Source organism: Enhydra lutris, unplaced genomic scaffold, assembly GCF_002288905.1.
Source record: "Enhydra lutris kenyoni isolate GAN:26980312 unplaced genomic scaffold, ASM228890v2 scaffoldscaffold27, whole genome shotgun sequence".
NCBI classification, from domain to species: domain Eukaryota; kingdom Metazoa; phylum Chordata; class Mammalia; order Carnivora; family Mustelidae; genus Enhydra; species Enhydra lutris.
In genome coordinates this window covers 18485577-18503844 of record NW_019154111.1, presented here as the reverse complement: position 1 = coordinate 18503844, position 18268 = coordinate 18485577, and the positions used below count along the sequence as shown (strand labels likewise).

At 39.9% G+C, this 18268-nt stretch overlaps 1 protein-coding gene across 5 annotated transcripts in view; it reads right to left on the bottom strand.

The window, feature by feature from the left end:
* LOC111151929 (calcium dependent secretion activator 2) overlaps positions 1 to 18268 on the bottom strand; it is a 532957-nt gene that overhangs the window by 397384 nt on the left and 117305 nt on the right. For all 5 annotated transcript variants that reach the window (XM_022510148.1, XM_022510149.1, XM_022510145.1 and 2 more), the window contains exon 2: positions 3967 to 4080. In XM_022510148.1, the coding sequence (XP_022365856.1) occupies positions 3967 to 4080 (114 nt within the window). The remainder of the gene's footprint in view (positions 1 to 3966; positions 4081 to 18268) is intronic.

Here is an 18268-nt window from a genome sequence, read left to right as displayed (position 1 = left end):
ATAAAATAACCACCAGGACAAAAACAGCCCCTTCGGAGAACACCTCTGCCAGCAGTTGTAAGATCTAGTTCAACGTGTTTCTCAAAATAGGGTGAGTCGAAGTCATCCAGCTCCAACCTCAAAATTCAGATGCTCTATCCTCAGGAATTCTGACTCAGTAAGCCTTGGGTGGAACCCAAGAGTCTACTTTCCAAAAGCTTTAGTGGAAAGAGAAATTTTAGCTCTATTAATTAGCTGTACAGATTTTAGTACTCTTGTTTTAGAGATGAAATAGACAAATCTGTTTAAAGGGTTTATTCTAAAGAATGAAATCTTTTTCAGCATGCTTGGCACACACTACCTGACACAGGTGTATTCAAAAAGGCAACTATGAAACAGCTCCATGAGAATGAGTCTGAAATGTAGATTCATATTTAACTCAGATGCTTCCTCAATATATAGCAGCAGACAAGTCATTTTTTTTTAAGATTTTTTATTTATTAGACAGAGATCACAAGTAGGCAGAGAGGCAGGCAGAGAGAGAGAGAGAGAGGGAAGCAGGGTCTCTGCTGAGCAGAGAGCCCGATGCGGGGCTCGATCCCAGGACCCTGGGATCATGACCTGAGCCGAAGGCAGAGGCTTTAACCCACTGAGCCACCCAGGCGCCCCCAGACAAGTCATTTAACATCTCTGAGCATTAGTTTCTGTCTCTATAATTTGCGGGTAATACTTGAACTCTTTACCCGGAGATGCTGGAAGAAAAAACTTGGGTATTTTTATTAGGCTGTTGAGAGAGACTACCAGCACTGTTGGTCATAGCGAAGTATACAAAACTGTAATCCTAATATAAAGGGAAAAGTCTTATGAGGAAGAAAATTGAGATGCAAAATAAATAAATAAATACAATATTTATCCAAAAAAATGTCCTTATTCAAGAGTTTAAGTACCAACTGTGTACCACCTAGAAAGTAACTTCCAAATTCAACTAGAAGTATAACCCCATAAACACATTATTAATGTCACTAATCTTAACACTGCTTTGAGGGTTGCACAAAGACAAGGTGGACATAGTTTCAGAAGTAAACACTGGCCAGAAAGACTAGATCACCCAGTCCAACCACCTCTTTAGTTCTTACAACTCTTTCTGTAACAATCCCAACCCATACTCCTCTAATTCCACTGGTTAGAAACCTACCGATTGTACAACAATCTGAGGAGCTTTCTTAAGTACAGATTCTGAATTTCTGATTCACTAAGTCCAGGGGAGAGTTTCAGGACCTGTTGGGGCAATAGGCTTTCCAACTGTTTGTGAAGTGAAGCCAGAATCTGGCCTCCAGGGACGCTGCCCTCACCAGCCCATTCTGCATTTGGACAGTGCAACAAAACTCTGATGGTGGATTGCAAACGTCCCACTTTAGTGGCCATCTTAGTCCTAGTTCTTACTGTAGTTTCCAAAAACACAACTTAATCCATCTCCAGATTAAACATCCGTTCCTTCAAATAACCTACATATGAAACATTCCAAACCAGATTAACCCTGAGTTTGTCCACATTTTTTTTTTTTTAAGATTTTTATTTATTTATTTGACAGAGATCACAAGCAGGCAGAGAGGCAGGCAGAGAGAGAAGGAGGGGAAGCAGGGCTCGATCCTGGGACCCTGGGATTATGACCTGAGCCGAAGGCAGAGGCTTTAACCCACTGAGCCACCCAGGTGCCCCTGTCCACATTTTTAGATATGGCCCCCAGAAGAGAACACAATCCTCATGTAGAATACAGTAGGGATGCTCTTTCTTCTAATTAAAGTACAATCTTTTCATCAACATAGATTAAGTGTGCCTTTTGCAAACGTATGGCCATGTCACATTATGTGTTTAATGATTTTGTTTTGTTTTGTTCTTTTAAGAGAGGAGTGAGCAAGCCAGAGCAGGGGTTAGAGGATGAAGAGAGGGAGAGACTCTTCCATCCAAGTACTAACCAGGCCCGACCCTGCTTAGCTTCCAAGATCAGACGAGGTTGGGTACATTCAGGGTGGTATGGCCGTAGATGAGAGGGAGAGAATCTTGAGTAGGCTCCAGGGCCCAGTGTGGAGCCTGATGCAGGGCTTGATCTTATGACCATGAGATCATGACCTGAGCCAAAAATCCAGAGTTGGAAACTTAACCAATTGAACCACCCAAGTGCCCTACATTAAGTCATTTAATAAGCATATTAAAAAACAGTTTGGAATAGATTTCAGAATAATTTTATATTTAGACACAAGTGGCAGATATATTACTGCAAACTCCCACACGTTCCCCTCACCCGGTTTCAGTTTTCCTAATTGAAACATGCCCAGGGTCCCTAATACATTTACCCGAGCCAAAAATGAGCTGTTTAATTTTTAAAATTACATCTTTTTTTTTTTTACATAAATTACTTTCCTCAACCCCATTTCCTTCTTCCTGAACACAGACGTTTAGCTTTTCTTTCATTACATGACACTAGGATAGGCCCTCATATTTATTTCATCTTGTAAGATTCAAGGCAAGATTTCACCTTGGAAGACTGACTCAAGATGAAATAAAATGTCCTATACTTAAGAATTTTTAAGGAGTGCCTGGGTGGCTCAGTGGGTTAAAGCCTCTGCCTTCGGCTCAGGTCATGATCCTAGGGTCCTGGGATCGAGCCCCGCATCCGGCTCTCTGCTCAGCAGGGAGCCTGCTTCCTCCTCTCTCTCTGCCTGCTTCTCCGCCTACTTGTGTCTCAGTCTCTCAAATAAATAAAATGTTTAAGGTCCTATACTTTAGGGATTTTGGGTCAAGATCCAGTTAGACAACATCACTACTGTCATGAGACTCATGCCATTCACATAACTGGTAAGCAAGACTTCTCTGCTTTCATACAATTCAACGGGCCAACTCTTGGGTAATGTAAAGCCCTCTTGGGTTTCATGAAGTAACTTCTAAGGCATATCATCAATCAATTACAAATCCAACCAATTATCTGTATATCCAGTTATTCTCCATGCAAAGATATTCCCCGTGTCAGGGAATATCTGACCTACTGCATTCTCCACATTTTCTTTTTACTAGTCTAATAGGTTTGCATGTTCTGGTTCTACGGGTAAAGATTTAGATCGTCCACCCAATAAAAAGGAATGCATTCCCCCCATGGCTCTGAGACGCTTAGAATAAAAAGGGAATTTTCTACATTTAACATCCACTGGCAACTCACTGAAGCAATGAATGGCCACGTGTGGACACTGGTGCTCATAGAGAATCCATGGGGAGTACCTGACGAATCACAAACTAAAACCACAGCAAATAGCAAGGTGGTATTGATCGTATTCCTCCAGGAAGAAAAGAGAATTCAATTTATCCTGTTGAAATTAGCACTCGTCTTAATTATAAGGCTTGCAGAACAAAATGGCACAAGATAGCAATTTATGATTGAAATCCTGATTAAGAAGGATAATTCAGACATGTGGACCCAACGATAGCTATACTCAGCTGTATCAATCACTGCCAGAAGATTTTTTCTGAACACTTTACTTCTCCTCAAAAGATGTCAATAACTTCCCATTCTGTTTATCTCTGGAAACCAGGTCGTGGAATTAGAGTTTTTAAATTGCAAAATAAAATTGACAATGCTTTCAGGAAGGCTGCAAACTCATTGCCCTTCCTATCATACTGGTGAGTTCCTTAAAATGAGAAAGACACTTTTTTTTTTTTTTTTTTTTAAAGATTTTGTTTATCTATTTGTCAGAGAGAGAGAGGGAGAGAGAGCGAGCACAGGCAGACAGAATGGCAGGCAGAGGCAGAGGGAGAAGCAGGCTCCCCGATGAGCAAGGAGCCCGATGTGGGACTCGATCCCAGGACGCTGGGATCATGACCTGAGCCGAAGGCAGCTGCTCAACCAACTGAGCCACCCAGGCGTCCCGAGAAAGACACTTTTAAAAAACTTTTAAAAAGCATCATAATGTCAAAAACAAAACTCTTTAAACTTACCTCATAGTAACTCCGAACTGCATTGCAAAATGCTTCATCGGCCACGATTTGGGTTTCTCCGTTGAGGAAGGCCTGGAACCTTTCTTTCAGTAACTGCAATTGTTGCTTGTTAAGCTGCAAGGAAAAAAAGGGAATTAGCTGAAACATGAACGCATCAGAGAAATGCAATGATTCTTAAAGATTATGATTGCTGAAAGTTAATTTAACACCTAGAACCAGATTTATGTTAAAGAAAAAAAAAAGCTACTTATACGATGGCTTAATTTTAAAAGGTTTCCAGTTCACTTCTTAGACTCTGGAATCCTAATATTGCAATGCAATATAAATTTCTACAGATGGGAGTTCCTGTATTTCCTGCCCCAGTCTCTTTATAGAAGCAGGTAAAAATCTAAAATTCGGAAGAGAAATGAACTGTTGTGCAAAATCGCCAGCTGTCCTGAACAGAAGAGCCAAAAGGACAAATATCCTGGGAGATGAGTGAGGAACAGCTGCCTTAGATGAAGGAAAATGGGAAGAGAGAACACAGAGGACCCTGAGAAAGAATCCTCTGGAAAGAACACCTTTTGAACCCAAAGTTTGGGTTCCATGTGCATTCCTCAATGCTTGAGGTGAGACAGAGAACTGATGAGACAAATCCTGAGAACAGAGAGGCAACAGGCAGACAGGGAGGGAATATTTAAGCACACCAAGGGAAGAGCTGTACACCAGGGGAGGGGAGTTCGAGTGCACAACCACATTTCCTCACCCTAGATCTGAGAACCATCGTTATTACCGAAGGTGGCTGGGACACGGATCGTGAGTTACCAACCATGTCCTCTGGTCATCGGCAACAAGCAGTGTCGGCTACTTAATTTGTAGGGCTTGGTGCGATGTGAGAATGAGGAGCCCTGTGTTAAAAAAATTAAGAATGTGAGGATGGTAGGAACAGAACCTTACACCAAGCATGGGCCCTTCTAAGCATGGAGCCCTTGCAACTGTCCCTGAAGTCAGCCCTGACCATGGGCGCAGACTTCAGCAGAGGTGGGCCACAGGAGGTAGGGCACCAGATTAAAATGCTCAACTGTGAGAGCACAGTGTTGCCGATAAAACACAATCCCAAGATATCATAAGGAACAGGAAAGGAGTGATCTTTCCATTTAATTTGATCCTCCTCCCACTCCTGAACAACTCCGTCCAGTTCTGGATTCTACAGAGAGAAACATGAAGCATTTGGAAATACACTGGGGAGAAAATGATGAAAAGATTAGGAAGGAAGACAAACTGGTAGGATTTGGCTTCAAAATGAAGGCTGATGCGACCTCCGTTTAAATCTGTTCAAAAGACTTATTAAAATGCCATTCAAATAGGAGAGTCAAGAGCTTTCAAAAAAAAAAAAAAAACAAAAAACAAAAAACCCTTTTTTGTTAGATCCAGAAATCTGACAAAACAGTTTGTAGAGAAACTGTTGCTGGTAGTAACAGACCAGTAGAGAACTGCCCTATTGTACCCCAGAGTAAGAAACCTCTTCCCCTGCATAGTGAAGGAAAAAGACCACTCTGTGTAAGGTCATCGTCTTCATTTTAGGGAAGCTAAACCAAGCTCAAGAGCAGAGCCATCACCATTATATTACACTTTCCGCTTCTGTGGATACGGAGAGCATTGAAGCAGGAACCTTTTGTGTGTGTGTGTACTGGCAAGGTCAATTAAGTCCCCAACTTCAGCTCTTTAAGCATGCTCAGGAAAGGACCAGATGGAAACAGGACAGCAGTTGCTGACAGCAAGACAGCTGAGAACAGTTGAGCTGCCAAGCCCAGGAGCTGCTAGGAAGGGCTTCAATTTGCAAACCAAGTGTCCAGGTAACATAATGGACGTGGAAAAATGTAGAAATAATGGATTGGAGGGGATCTTACTGAGCCTTTGCCCCATTTCTGTCATTTGATTAAAACAAAAAATATAAATAGCTTTCAAAACCTGAAAACTTCTATTTTCTTTCATCAGATGCATTCTGCTCTTTACAGTGTTTGTTTCACCAATGAGTTACTTTTTGAGGATTATGGCACAGGAAATTCATGAATGCCAATCAAGGAAAGGAGATCTGCGCAAACCATCTTCTTGGAAACACCAACAATGTTAGTATAGCTCACAAATGTGCCAGACTTCAATAGTTTTATGAACAATTACTGAAGTTACATTTAAGACCTAAAATGTCAGCCAATATTATAGTGATAGAAGTCAATCAGTAAGTACTTTTAAAGTAGAGACGTCTGTATTTCCACAAAAGATTGGGAGGAAAAAAATTAAATTTTAAATCTAGCTACAGGGATAGCCATTTAGAATGCAGAGTTCCCTAAATTCTATTTGCATTATCAAAATAAACCATATTATATATCAACAGAGAGACTAATGGAATAGATCCAAGAATTAGATCCAAATGCACTCAGAAACGTACTAGAAAATACCTTTATAGCACCTCAAGTCAGTAGTAAAAGATGGCCTATTTAATCAATGGTGTTAAAGTAACTGGGTAACCAAGCAGAAAAAAATTAAATTGTATGACACATGACACATGTGTTACATTAAACAGTATGACACATACTGTTACATTAAAAGTTTTTAACTCACTGGAATGATAAAAAGATGAAACCATAAAGGTACATGATAAACATAAAAGGTTTCCTTTTAACACTAGTATGTGAAACACCTTTCTAACCATGAACCCAAATCTCCAAGTCATAAATTTAAACATTAAAAATAAATCATGCATGGAAAAAATATCATAGGCAAAATCATTAGAAAAAGACCAATGAGGAAAAAACATATGTGTGTAACTTCCATCTTTAAGAGCTAATTTCCAAACATAGATCCCAGAAACTATTAGGAATCTGACCAGTAAATCAATAGAAAAACGGACAAAGTGGATATATTTAAGCTAGGATAGCATGCCTAACTTCATTCATAGTAAGCAAAATGCAAATTAAATCTGCATAACAGAGGAATGATTCTGGGAAGATGGTGGAGTAGAAAGCACCAGAAATCTCTCTCGTACCTAGACTACAACTGCATTGGCAGTTTCTGCCTAATATAAGTATTTCGGAATTCTGGAGTCTACTAAAGGCTTGCAACTTACAGGGAAAGGTTTAAATGTAAACTGCAGGAAATTTTGGCCAATTTTAGCTCCTAGCACAGTTGCAGCTAGTCATCTCCCACCCCTAAGGTCAATGGCGAAAAAAAGGAAAAAAAGAAAAAAAAGCTAACAGCCCAAATTTTCATAAATAGAGGGCTAATAAATGCCATATTCAAATACTGGCAATACTATTAGCTCCATAAAAAGAACAAACAGGTTCCCTTATGTATGGATATGAAAACATCTTCAAAATACCTATGGGGAGGGAAGTTAGTTATAGAACACTGGGTAAAAATAAGCCACCACTCCCATAGAAAAGGGGCAAAACAGAACACGTATGTGAATTTGTTTCCATATGCAGATGCAAACTATGGAAGAAGGATGGCTGTGCGCACTGGACAGATGGAAAATAAATGAAAGATTTTCCAACCTATTCTTCTATATTTATTTTAGAATTTTAAATCACAGGCTTGACTAAATTTTTCATTTCGATTTAAAATAAGCTATGATAGCCACTTTGCAAATCTTTTAACTCAGAACAATTATGATCCATTGCATGAAGGTTAGATCTGATCATCTTCCAGGGAGACTGGACAACAGATGAACTGACTTTTCAAGTCTCCTTTCAAGTAGAAGATGTGAACTTGACAGTGCCCCACTTTTTTTTTTTTTTTAACATTTCAAGGTTGATAAGTTCTTTGATATTCAGACTGATTTTAGTACATGAATAATCCTATTCAATATCCTGATCAACACAGTAATCTTTACGAAATCCCTATGAATTCCTCTCTCAGCCTTCCTTTGAGCCTATTAAAACTGACACACACTTTCATTACCTCACAATAAAGCCTACACTAATTTTCAAGAATTGAAACCTGTTGCCCCTATGACTTTCCCACAATCTTAGTTCGAACACCAAGACAAAATGTTACTTTCCTTCTTGCACAAAGCAGTTCAGAACCTGGAAGACAGGGGCTGGCTTGTTGGTGAGTCTTCTCCTTCCCAGGATGAACTCTGCCAGTTCCCCAACATACCAATGGTACTCTCTAATTTGTTCATAAATTAGGCATTCAACTGTTAAGTAAAACTTAGTTACATCTAAGTACAAAAAAGCACACTGAAAGCTATAACATACAAATGAAACCCATTACAATAGGGATGTCCCTCATCAAATGTGCTGGGTAGACCCATCCTGATTCTCTGAAGATAGTGTGGCCAACACAGACAAGTGGGAGGGCCGCTTCCCACATTCCAAGCACTATTAATTCACACCAAAAACAAATGAACTCTTCTTGGCAGTCACATCAACTGACTCACATCGTCCTTATTAACAAAAATTTCTAAAACATTCTTACACGTTTCATTAAGCCACATTTCATCTTGCTAGAATTGGTCTATTGTTCCAGTTGATTAATATTTTGGTAGAATTCTAGTTCCTTCACCTAATGACCCAGAACTCTCCTAGCTTTATGTCCACTGACTTAACATGTTATCCACAGGTCTTTGTCCAGGTCATAAGAAACTTTCGGTTCAGATTAAGAAACAGGAAACCTCTGATAGCATGGGTTCATCCAGTTTGACACAATTAACATTCTTTGGGGCAGTTAACTTTATAATGATTTATCCTGTATTTTCGTTTTCCCCCATATACTGTCTCTACCCTAGTATGTTTACCAATGAATGCATAACATTTTTCAAATACAGAGAAAATTTTAGACAGATTTTTTTTTTAAGTTTTATTTATTTATTTGACAGAGATTACAAGTAGGCAGAGAGGCAGGCAGAGAGAGAGGAAGGGAAGCAGGCTCCCCGCTGAGCAGAGAGCCCAACGCAGAGCTCGATCCCAGGACCCCGAGATCATGACCTGGGCCGAAGGTGAGGCTTAACCCACTGAGCCACCCAAGTACCCCAAATACAGAGAAAATTTTAATGTGAAAATTATCCAATGGGAATTTTTAGAGAGCTTTTTATATGCAATTAAATTGCAGAAACTTGAACATAAATATCCTTGCAAATATCTAAATACAGCCAAGAGATTAGCCTTATAAGCAAACACTTGGAATACTGACAGTGAAAGCTAAAATTTGGTGAATCTTGGCTGGCAGGGATCATTTATGAATAATAACTGCCACAGGAAAAACACTTAATTTTCAAAGTTCAGAGATGTTTAAGGTTTCTTAGGTGTTTGTGTGTTCAAGTTAGATTCTAGCCTTTTCATTCTAAGTCACAATCAACTGAAGACTATGTCAGTATCGTGACTAGCAGGACACCAGCCACATAGGCTAGTCGGGAACTCAGGAACCCAGCAAGCACTGCTGTGCAAAGCCTGCCCTGACCCGTGCTCCCCCATCCCAAGTCTTCACAATTGTGGTGGGGGCTGTGTGACACCCCAGGAAGTAAAGCTGATCACAGCGTCCCCAGCAGAGTGGCAGGGGACTAGAGGGTATGGTACTTTCAGGGTTGGAGGGTGGGTGATGGTGTGTGCATATACCTCAAAGATACTGACAAATGGTTTTCAAGGAATTAAAAGGCCTTACTCCAGGGCACGGATGGTCTCTGAAATCTACAAGCATAGCTTTAATGCCTGCTCATGAGATAGAGTAAAAGATATTATTAATAGGGCAAGACTCAAGTACAGGTGTTATTTTCATCTTCCCTCCTTAACACTCCATCAAAAAGATCTATACAAAACCATCGGGGCTAAATAATCAGTACCTTCCATGTTTCCAAACCAACAAATTTCTCCAACTGCCCTTCAGAACAGAACAACAAAGGAGCTGTGACCATCTCTCCTACATTATAAATCCTGTGGGAGGCGTTGCTCTTAGTAGTTTCCTACCCAGGTAACTTTTCTTGCACTTTTCTGTAACCAGATAACTGGGATACACCTATCTAAGACTACAAGTAACAGTCTTACTTGGTATTTCCAAGTTAGGGCCTAGGAGACAAAAGCAGTGTGAGTTGCAGGAAACCCTAAAAGGTAGCTGAAATCCAACACTTTTAACTCTCTCCTCTTCTACTAGCTGGAATTTGAGGAGTTTGGTGGACCGCTCAGTTGCCCCATAAAGATGGGATAAGATAGAGCCTGATGTCCTTTCCAATGTGGAGCAGCCATTGTAACCCTGGACCACCTACCCCCCACCTCCCAATTCCCTTTAATAAAAGAAGAAATAAACTTATGCAAACATCACTCTTAATTGGAGCCTATTCCTGACCAAACCAAATCCTAATGCATACAAATACCAATGAGGTACCCAACCAAGGTAAAAATGCCATGGGTTACTACCATCCCTTGCTGGTAAGGTTACCTTAATTCTGAGATAAGGCATTCATTCCATAAGTTACTTTATATGAAAAACTCCTTATTCAGTAAACTTGCCCCAATGAACAGTGAACACCACGGTTTAAGTGCCTGAGGCAGAGTAAAAATTATTTTGGCAGAAAGAATTCTATTGTCCCACAGTACTGAAAGTGGGGATGAAAAAGTCCTAAATTTCCAAGTACTACTTGAACATTTTATAATGAAATATATACTGTGATGAGTACAGAACAAAATGCCACGCATCATGCACAATTGGGCTCCAGGATAGGCTTACTCAGCCACTAAGTGAACTACTTGTATCCATCTTTTCAATGGCCTCCTAGTCCAATTCAGGCCTCAGCAAGATTACATGCCATTATGTGATTGGTGGGTGGGAGAGGAAACCTGCTGGTGAATACTGCAACTAGCAATGTTCAATCCATTAATTCTATCAATTTCCTTGCTACATAGTATTAAACACATTCCACGAACGTCCATTAAATCTTCCTTAGTCTGCTACAGGTTGTTGATCCTCTTTTTATAAATGAAGAAATTAAGCTCCAAGAAGTTAGGCACCTTGCATCACTTCACATCTGGTAAGAGCCAGGGAAAGATTCTAAACCAGTATCCTGATCCAAAGCCTATATTCTTTCTACTCACCATACTATTCTGGTTCCCTCATGGTCACTGCCCCAGTAAGAGGAGGTTTGTCACCATCTGATGTGTCATAGATGGCTTGTATATTTTGCTTTTTACATGTCCCCCCCCCCCCCAGAATAAAATCTGCATCAGGATAAGAACACGATTTCTAGCTCATAGAATATGCTCAGTTTTTTAAAGGATGAAAAAGTGAACAAAGGACAAAGACCAGTTGCTATGAAACTATTTCTTAGTAGTACAGCCACGACTTCCACTCATACTCACCGACCCCCACAAAAAAGTTGGTCTAGCATGCAATTATAAAACCTCAAGACCACCTCAATCCACCACAATGTATCAGCAAACAGCTATCAGAGATGTTCACCAGTTCATTAACAAGATTAGAGGTGACAAATGGGGCAGTAATGAAGAATACTGCCTCTGGTGTCAGACCCCCTTTGTCAGTTTCCAGGATCCCCCATCAATTTGTAAGGTCTTCGGGTCACTTAACCTCCACATATCCATTCCTTATCTAAACAGTGATGATAGTAATAGCATACAATTTAATAAGGCTGTTGTCAGTAAGATAATAGGGGGGAAGTGCTTAACACATTAAATGCTTTAACTGCTATTTTAGTAATACACTGTGAAACAAAAAATTATTTCCGAAATTGCAGAAGTCAGAGACAAAAACCAATCTTAAGATGGATGCAGATGGACAATTAACGACAGACTGCCCAGAGCTATTCTGTCCAGTGCACAACCACGCCTGACCACCAAGCCCTTGAAACGTGGCTAGTCCAAGGTGACATGTGCTCAGTCTAACATACCAAATTGCAAATACTCAGTACGGTAATATGCAGCATCTCACTAATACTTACGTATTGGCTATATATTGAAAAACATTTTGTATATATAGGGTAAGTTATTAAAATGACTTTCTTCAGTTTTTAAAGGGTCCCTAGAAAATGTTAAATTATTTACATGACTCACATTTTATTTCAGTTGGCTGGCAGTGGCATCGAGCAATGCGTGTGGTGATCAAACAGCCACTGAAGGCAGATGAACAGAGCCAAGCTACGTCCCACCCAACAGGTGTGGCCCCACTCACAGCCATAAGACCCGCAGTCTACAGCTTGTAGCCAAGTCCTGCGGTAGAGTTGACTGAGGAGAAACTGAGCAAGAGCTGAAAGGCAATACCTAAGTATGTATCTAGTGTTTTCCATTGCCAGAGAGTGAAGTGGGTATTCTTAGTCTCACGTTATGGAGGAGAAAACAGGCTTAGAGGTTAAGGTACAAAACCAGTTAGGTCATAGGACCAAGATCCTAACCTAGGCATCTTCAATCCAAGGTCATGGTTTTTACCCTATCACTACCTGCTGTCTATGCCACTGGCATGTTCTTATTTGAGTCTTCATTCGGTTTCATCTTACAGAAGACAATCCGGTCTAGTGTGGAGCCATTATCCAATAAGACTGTTTCATGTTCTGAACGTGAATACAGGTTGAGAGCAAACTGGCAAATCTTGCCATTATCCTCCAACAACCTGCTTTAAGCCCACCTTACTCATTCCAGCATCCACCTCACCCACTACTCAGATGGAGATGGACCTGTGAATGCCTTTAATGGTCCCAACTAATAAGCTCATCAAAAGCAAATAAAAATTATCACCCTTGGTTTGCATCTGTCCACTTACTAGAGCTGGTAAAACGCCGTTTCTCAGTATGTCTGTGGAGGCATTCCTAGAAGCGATTAGCACTTTACTCAGTAGACTGAAAAAAGAGATCCACCATTCCAATATGGGCAGGGATCATCTAATTCATTGAGGGCCCCAAAAGAAAAAAGCTGGTCAAAGGTGAATTCTCACTCTCCTTGAGTTGTGACATTCATCTTTTCCTGCCCTTGGATATCAGAGCTCCTGGTTCTTGGGCCTTTGGACTCAGACTGAATTATACCAGCTTCCCAGGTTCTCCAGCTTGCAGGAGGACTGTGGGACTTCCCAGCCTCCCTAACCATGTGAATCAACTCCTATAATAAATCTCATAGGTCTGTGTCTGTATCCTATTGGTTCTTCTTCCTCTAGGGAACCCTAACGAATACATCAATGGTCATATGTAACAGTCTTAGCAATATGCTGCCATCAAGCATGTCAGAGAGGACTATGGGTATATGAGGCATTCTGAGATGTTCTTACTACAATCAAGATTCACCCTCTCCTCCATTAAGATCTGACAAAAATCATTAAGGTTTCCCAAAAAAGTCATCTTGGAGATGAATGATGTTTAAAAAAAAAAAAAAAACAGAAATAGGAAGCAGTCAGCACACATTCTGCTACCTCACCACTTGCAAAGTCAGAAGCAGTCAGTCAGAAGCCAAAGGGTCTAGTCCCAGCTTCCTACAAACCTGGTAGACCATGTCAAAGTAGGTAACAGGATTGCCCTTTTGAAACAATAGGACTTTCCCTGACCACCCTTAATAAATGTATAATTCAATACTTAGTAACAGGTAATACTAATTGAACACTTACCACATAGTGAGATCACCTCTGACCACTTTACAAGGATTATTCTAAGCCCCCATGAGGTAGGTTCCTTATGTCAAATATGAAGCTAAGACCCAGGTACCTTGGACTAGCACACTTAGCCACTGGTTACCTTTGGGGTTTCTTCTTGAGCAAATCATTCTCCACACCCAGCTCAAGATGCCAGACCATTAGAGCCTTATAAAGCTTTCACATGATTTGATCAGCCTGACTAGGTAAGTAAAAGCTCTTCTCCTTCACTCCAAATCCTTACCCCATCGTGCTTGTTCAACATGTGTTAATATCCTCTCCCTAGATTTCCTTTCTTCCTTTAGAAAGTAACTCAAAAAAACCTCCAGGAAACCTCCTTCCTCCTGCCCCCTCAAATGAAGTCATCCCATCCTGTGTGTCACTTGTACACCCCATATGTACCCTATCATTTGCATAATAGGACTTTCTCCTTACTAATGTACATGTTCCTTACACAGGGATGCCAGTCATTTATATCCTCACCCCCACTTAGTATTTGCTGATACGAATTCATCTACAGTGGAAGAAAATCCAGAGTGGAAGAGGATATCACCATGCACTACTGCTTTTCTGGGCACGCATCCTGTCCTAACCACCACTAGTAGTAACAAAACTGAGTGAGGAGTTGGGAAGAAACAGTCTTAAAATTCCAAGATAGATTGTGCGTTGTCTAAGGAAGTTCATGACCAGACTCAGGGAGGCCTAAGAAACAGCAAAGGACTTCTTTGCTGAGCCGCAGTGTGAGTAGCTCTGTTTTGCAGATGATATTGTTCTCCAGCAGGAAGAACTCTGTGCCTCGGTACCATCTGGTATTTCATGGCAAAGTTCCGTATGCTGAAGAAACAGTGATTTTATATTCGTCACAAAGAATTTGGACAGACTCGGCAACAGACAACTGTGTACTTGTCTAAAAGCTTAAACACGCTGACCAGCTCCAAGCCACACAATGGCCTTTTCCAGTAGCTGGTAAGGGCTCTGGGATTGCTTTTGCAAGGAAAGAGGATCTCCATTTGCTTTCTTCAGAAATGTTTTCAGTTTTTGCTTTCCTTCTAAAGCAGATACATCATGGATGAGAAACGGCTATCTGTGAAAAGCAGAAAGGAAATTTCAGCTTGCCATCTTTGTCGACCCATCTCTCTGACACACACGGTGGCAGATTCTAGTGAGACTGCATCTACCTTACTCCTTTAATTTGGTTCCAGTGCACTGGACTGAAAGTAACAGAAGGTCCAACTCAAAAGGGCCTAATAAACAGTAAAGGGGTTGACTGGCATATCTCAAGAAAAGAAGGTTCCAGATCAGTTAATTCAGTTACTCAGTGAAGGTATCAAGGAGTTATCCTTCTCATGCTGGTTTGTCCTCAGTTTCCCTGCCTCCGAAGAAACCCATATTAACTCTATCAAAGCATCCTCCCATCACAAAAACCAAAGATTGAAGTATTTTAGCTCAGGAAAATGGGTAGAATGAGAAAACTTCCCCAGAATCAGCACACCCCTACATGTGGGATTTCTCCCTACATGTAATGATCCAGAAAGGATTTGTGGGTCCATTCCTAAAGAAATCTAGAAGTCAAGATCAAGAAAAGAGAGTGTGATCACTGACAAAACCAAGAGTCACTATCGGAATTCAAGAGAAATCCAGCTACTCCCGAGCAATGGTGGTCTGGCATCTGAATAAATACAAGGGTCTGGTTAAGGAGAAGGACAATTATGCAGGCAAACTAGCAGTGCTATTCTGTCCTGACCTTTCCAATAAGAAGGCTTAGACTAGAAAATTGCATCAAAGAGATAAAGACTAAAGTCTCCCAATGCCCAACAATATTTCCCTAACAAATTCAAGCCTGTACCTAAACAAATCTTAGCTGCAACAACTTTAAGAATTCAAATGAATTAACTCATGCTTATTACTACAAAGATCACATCATCCCTTTAAAGGGAAATATTTCCTTCTTTAACCTAACAAAATTTAATCCAGCAAAAAATGCTGATACCTCCACAATGTCATGGCATAACATCTGTATCAGCAAATTCAAGGATCTGTGAAGATTAAACAGATAAAAGCCCTTCAAGATCAACATTAAAAGAAGTGAATACCTACACTAGAATGACATAAATATTTTAAAAATTATTTGTATTAACATATAATGTATTATTTGCCCCCGGGGTACAGGTCTGTGAATCGTCAGGCTTACACATTTCACAACACTCACCACAGCCCATACCCTCCCCCAATGTCCATAACCCAGTGACATAAATATTTGCTTTAGATTTTTAGATTCTAAAAGCAATGCTCAATTCCTATACAGAATACTGCTGGTAAGTAAAGGTAAATGTGTAGTACACTTGTACAGAAAGTGAGGTTAAACCAGACTATATAAACATTTCCCGACTAAGAAAAAGCAAATAGTTTATTCTGTCAACTACAAAGCTAGCTTTCAAGTAACTGAAAACAATAAAATAAGGTATTTTAAAACACAGCCTGCTTCTAGAGCTAATTTAGTCAAATGGCTACTTTTTGCTACACTTTTGAGTCTAAGCAGGATACCATGGCCTCCTTTTACACCAGTGGGCTTCCAGGTAAGGCTGCCAAATATAGGCTGTCCCAATAAATGTGACTTTCAGATAAGCAATAGATAATGATAAAATATTTATGCTAACCATGCATTGGGGGTAGTTTTTAGTATAAACATGTCCCATGAAATACTTGGGATATACTTATGCTAAATATTATCTACTGTTTATCTAAAATTCTAATGTAATTTAGGTATCCTAGGGTATCCTACACTTGTATTTGTAGTCTACCTTCTGACTCTCCGAGGCTCTGTAACATCTTCTCTTTGTTCTCTGCATTGCCTTGTGTTTCTCTGCCTCTTAGGACCTGACAATGTGTCACAGTTACAATCACTTCCAACTCCTTTATCTTTTCAGTGCTCTCTGAAAAGGAAGCTCAAAAAAGTTTTTTCGTGACTTAACTCAATATGCTATGTAAGACGCAGACTGGATAAATAGAAGAGATACAACTAAAGTAAGTGTGATAGCTCTTAAAAGAATGAAAAGAACACTGAGTTCTCAAACCTGGCTCATCACAGTCTTTGAAACTTTTACAGAAATGTAGATACTAAAGACCTACTATGCCAGAGTTCTGAACACAGTAACCTAGAAAGTTAGTCAGTGAAAGTCTTCAGGGTTTAATGTGCAGCTCGGTTAGAGAATTGCTGGGTCTGGTATCCATGAGTTAAGGTATCAACCCAGCTAAACCACATGGAGAGAGACATCAGTGAATTGATTTTGGTTTACAGAAAATACTAATTAGTCAAAAATCCAAATTGTAGAGTTGAAGCTAGCATAAAATGGAAAAACAGAAGCCTGATCCACAGAACTAACAACAACTTTTAGATTTTTTACTCATGACAAAGAAACAGGAGATTTGTCTTCTGGTTAGTGTAATTATGAGTCATATTTTAAGATACAGGGGCTCCTTAGATCTGAAATCTTAACTGCTTGGAGTGCACATAACATAAAATGCTTACCTATAAAGGAAACTTCTCATTAGAAATGATACAGGATACTTGCAGGGCATGGGGAATTTAACATACAGAACCCAGGAGGTTCAGCCTCCTGCTCTACTGAGGCAGAAGTCTCAGCACACACAGTGTGGTAGAAAGTTAGAAGCATGCCCAGGAAAGTTAGTCCTCACATACAATGTAACTTTAACACGCCTAAATCTTACAGGAGGTGGTGACTTTATATACCAAACCTACAAGGTAACATACAAAACAGAATGCCAGATACACTGTAAGAAATTAAAGTAATTCAAATAAACATGGAAAGACTTTGGCCACACAGAACTTCCAAATACAACAAAAGCCACAGGGATGGAGAAGGGTCACTGCATAGTACCACTTGTTAATGACCACACGTCCTATATATTGCCACATAATACATTTGTCTCAAGAGAAAACCTACGCTCCAGTGAAGGCATGAAAATAAAGGCTGCTGAACACTGAAGTGCCATGTAATTCAGGCCATAGCATTTGCATTTTGGTCCTAAAACGGTCTCTTAGGGCTGCCTTTGGCTCTGCTCCATTTACTGCCCACCTAAAGAGCTAGAGCCAAGCCAACTAGAAGAGTCCTTATTTACTCTTCATTAATGTTTAGGACTATTATCAGTTCCATGTTACAGGAGAAAATGTAGATTCACAAAACAGATGTCCAAGAAAACTCAAGATAACTCAAAAGGGATTCAAGATGCTAAAAACTGAAAGATAATCTAGGATGTGAATATATAGAACAGAAAACTTAAATATTTTGTGCTAAAGTACATTTAAAATTTTTTTCCATATTGGAAGACATTCCAGTGTTAGTTTCTGTTTAGTTTCTCACAAAAAATTCTATGAACAAACCCTACTTATCCTATAAAATATCTATTGACTTTGCTAAACTACAATACCATCCAAATTACTTTTGTAGCAAAGAATAGCACATTCTCGTGCCTTCTGAAACAGTTTTCTGAAGGCCTTAGTATAAATTCGTGAAATGTTCCTGGATATCACAGCCAAATTTGTCTCCAAGACAGAATTATAAACATCAATAGAGAAATTAAAGCATTAATAGTTTAAGATATAATTTTGCATTACAGTCATTAGTATATTGCAAGGAATTATATCAAGCAGCTAAAATGAAAAAACACTGGGTAAGTTTCATACAAC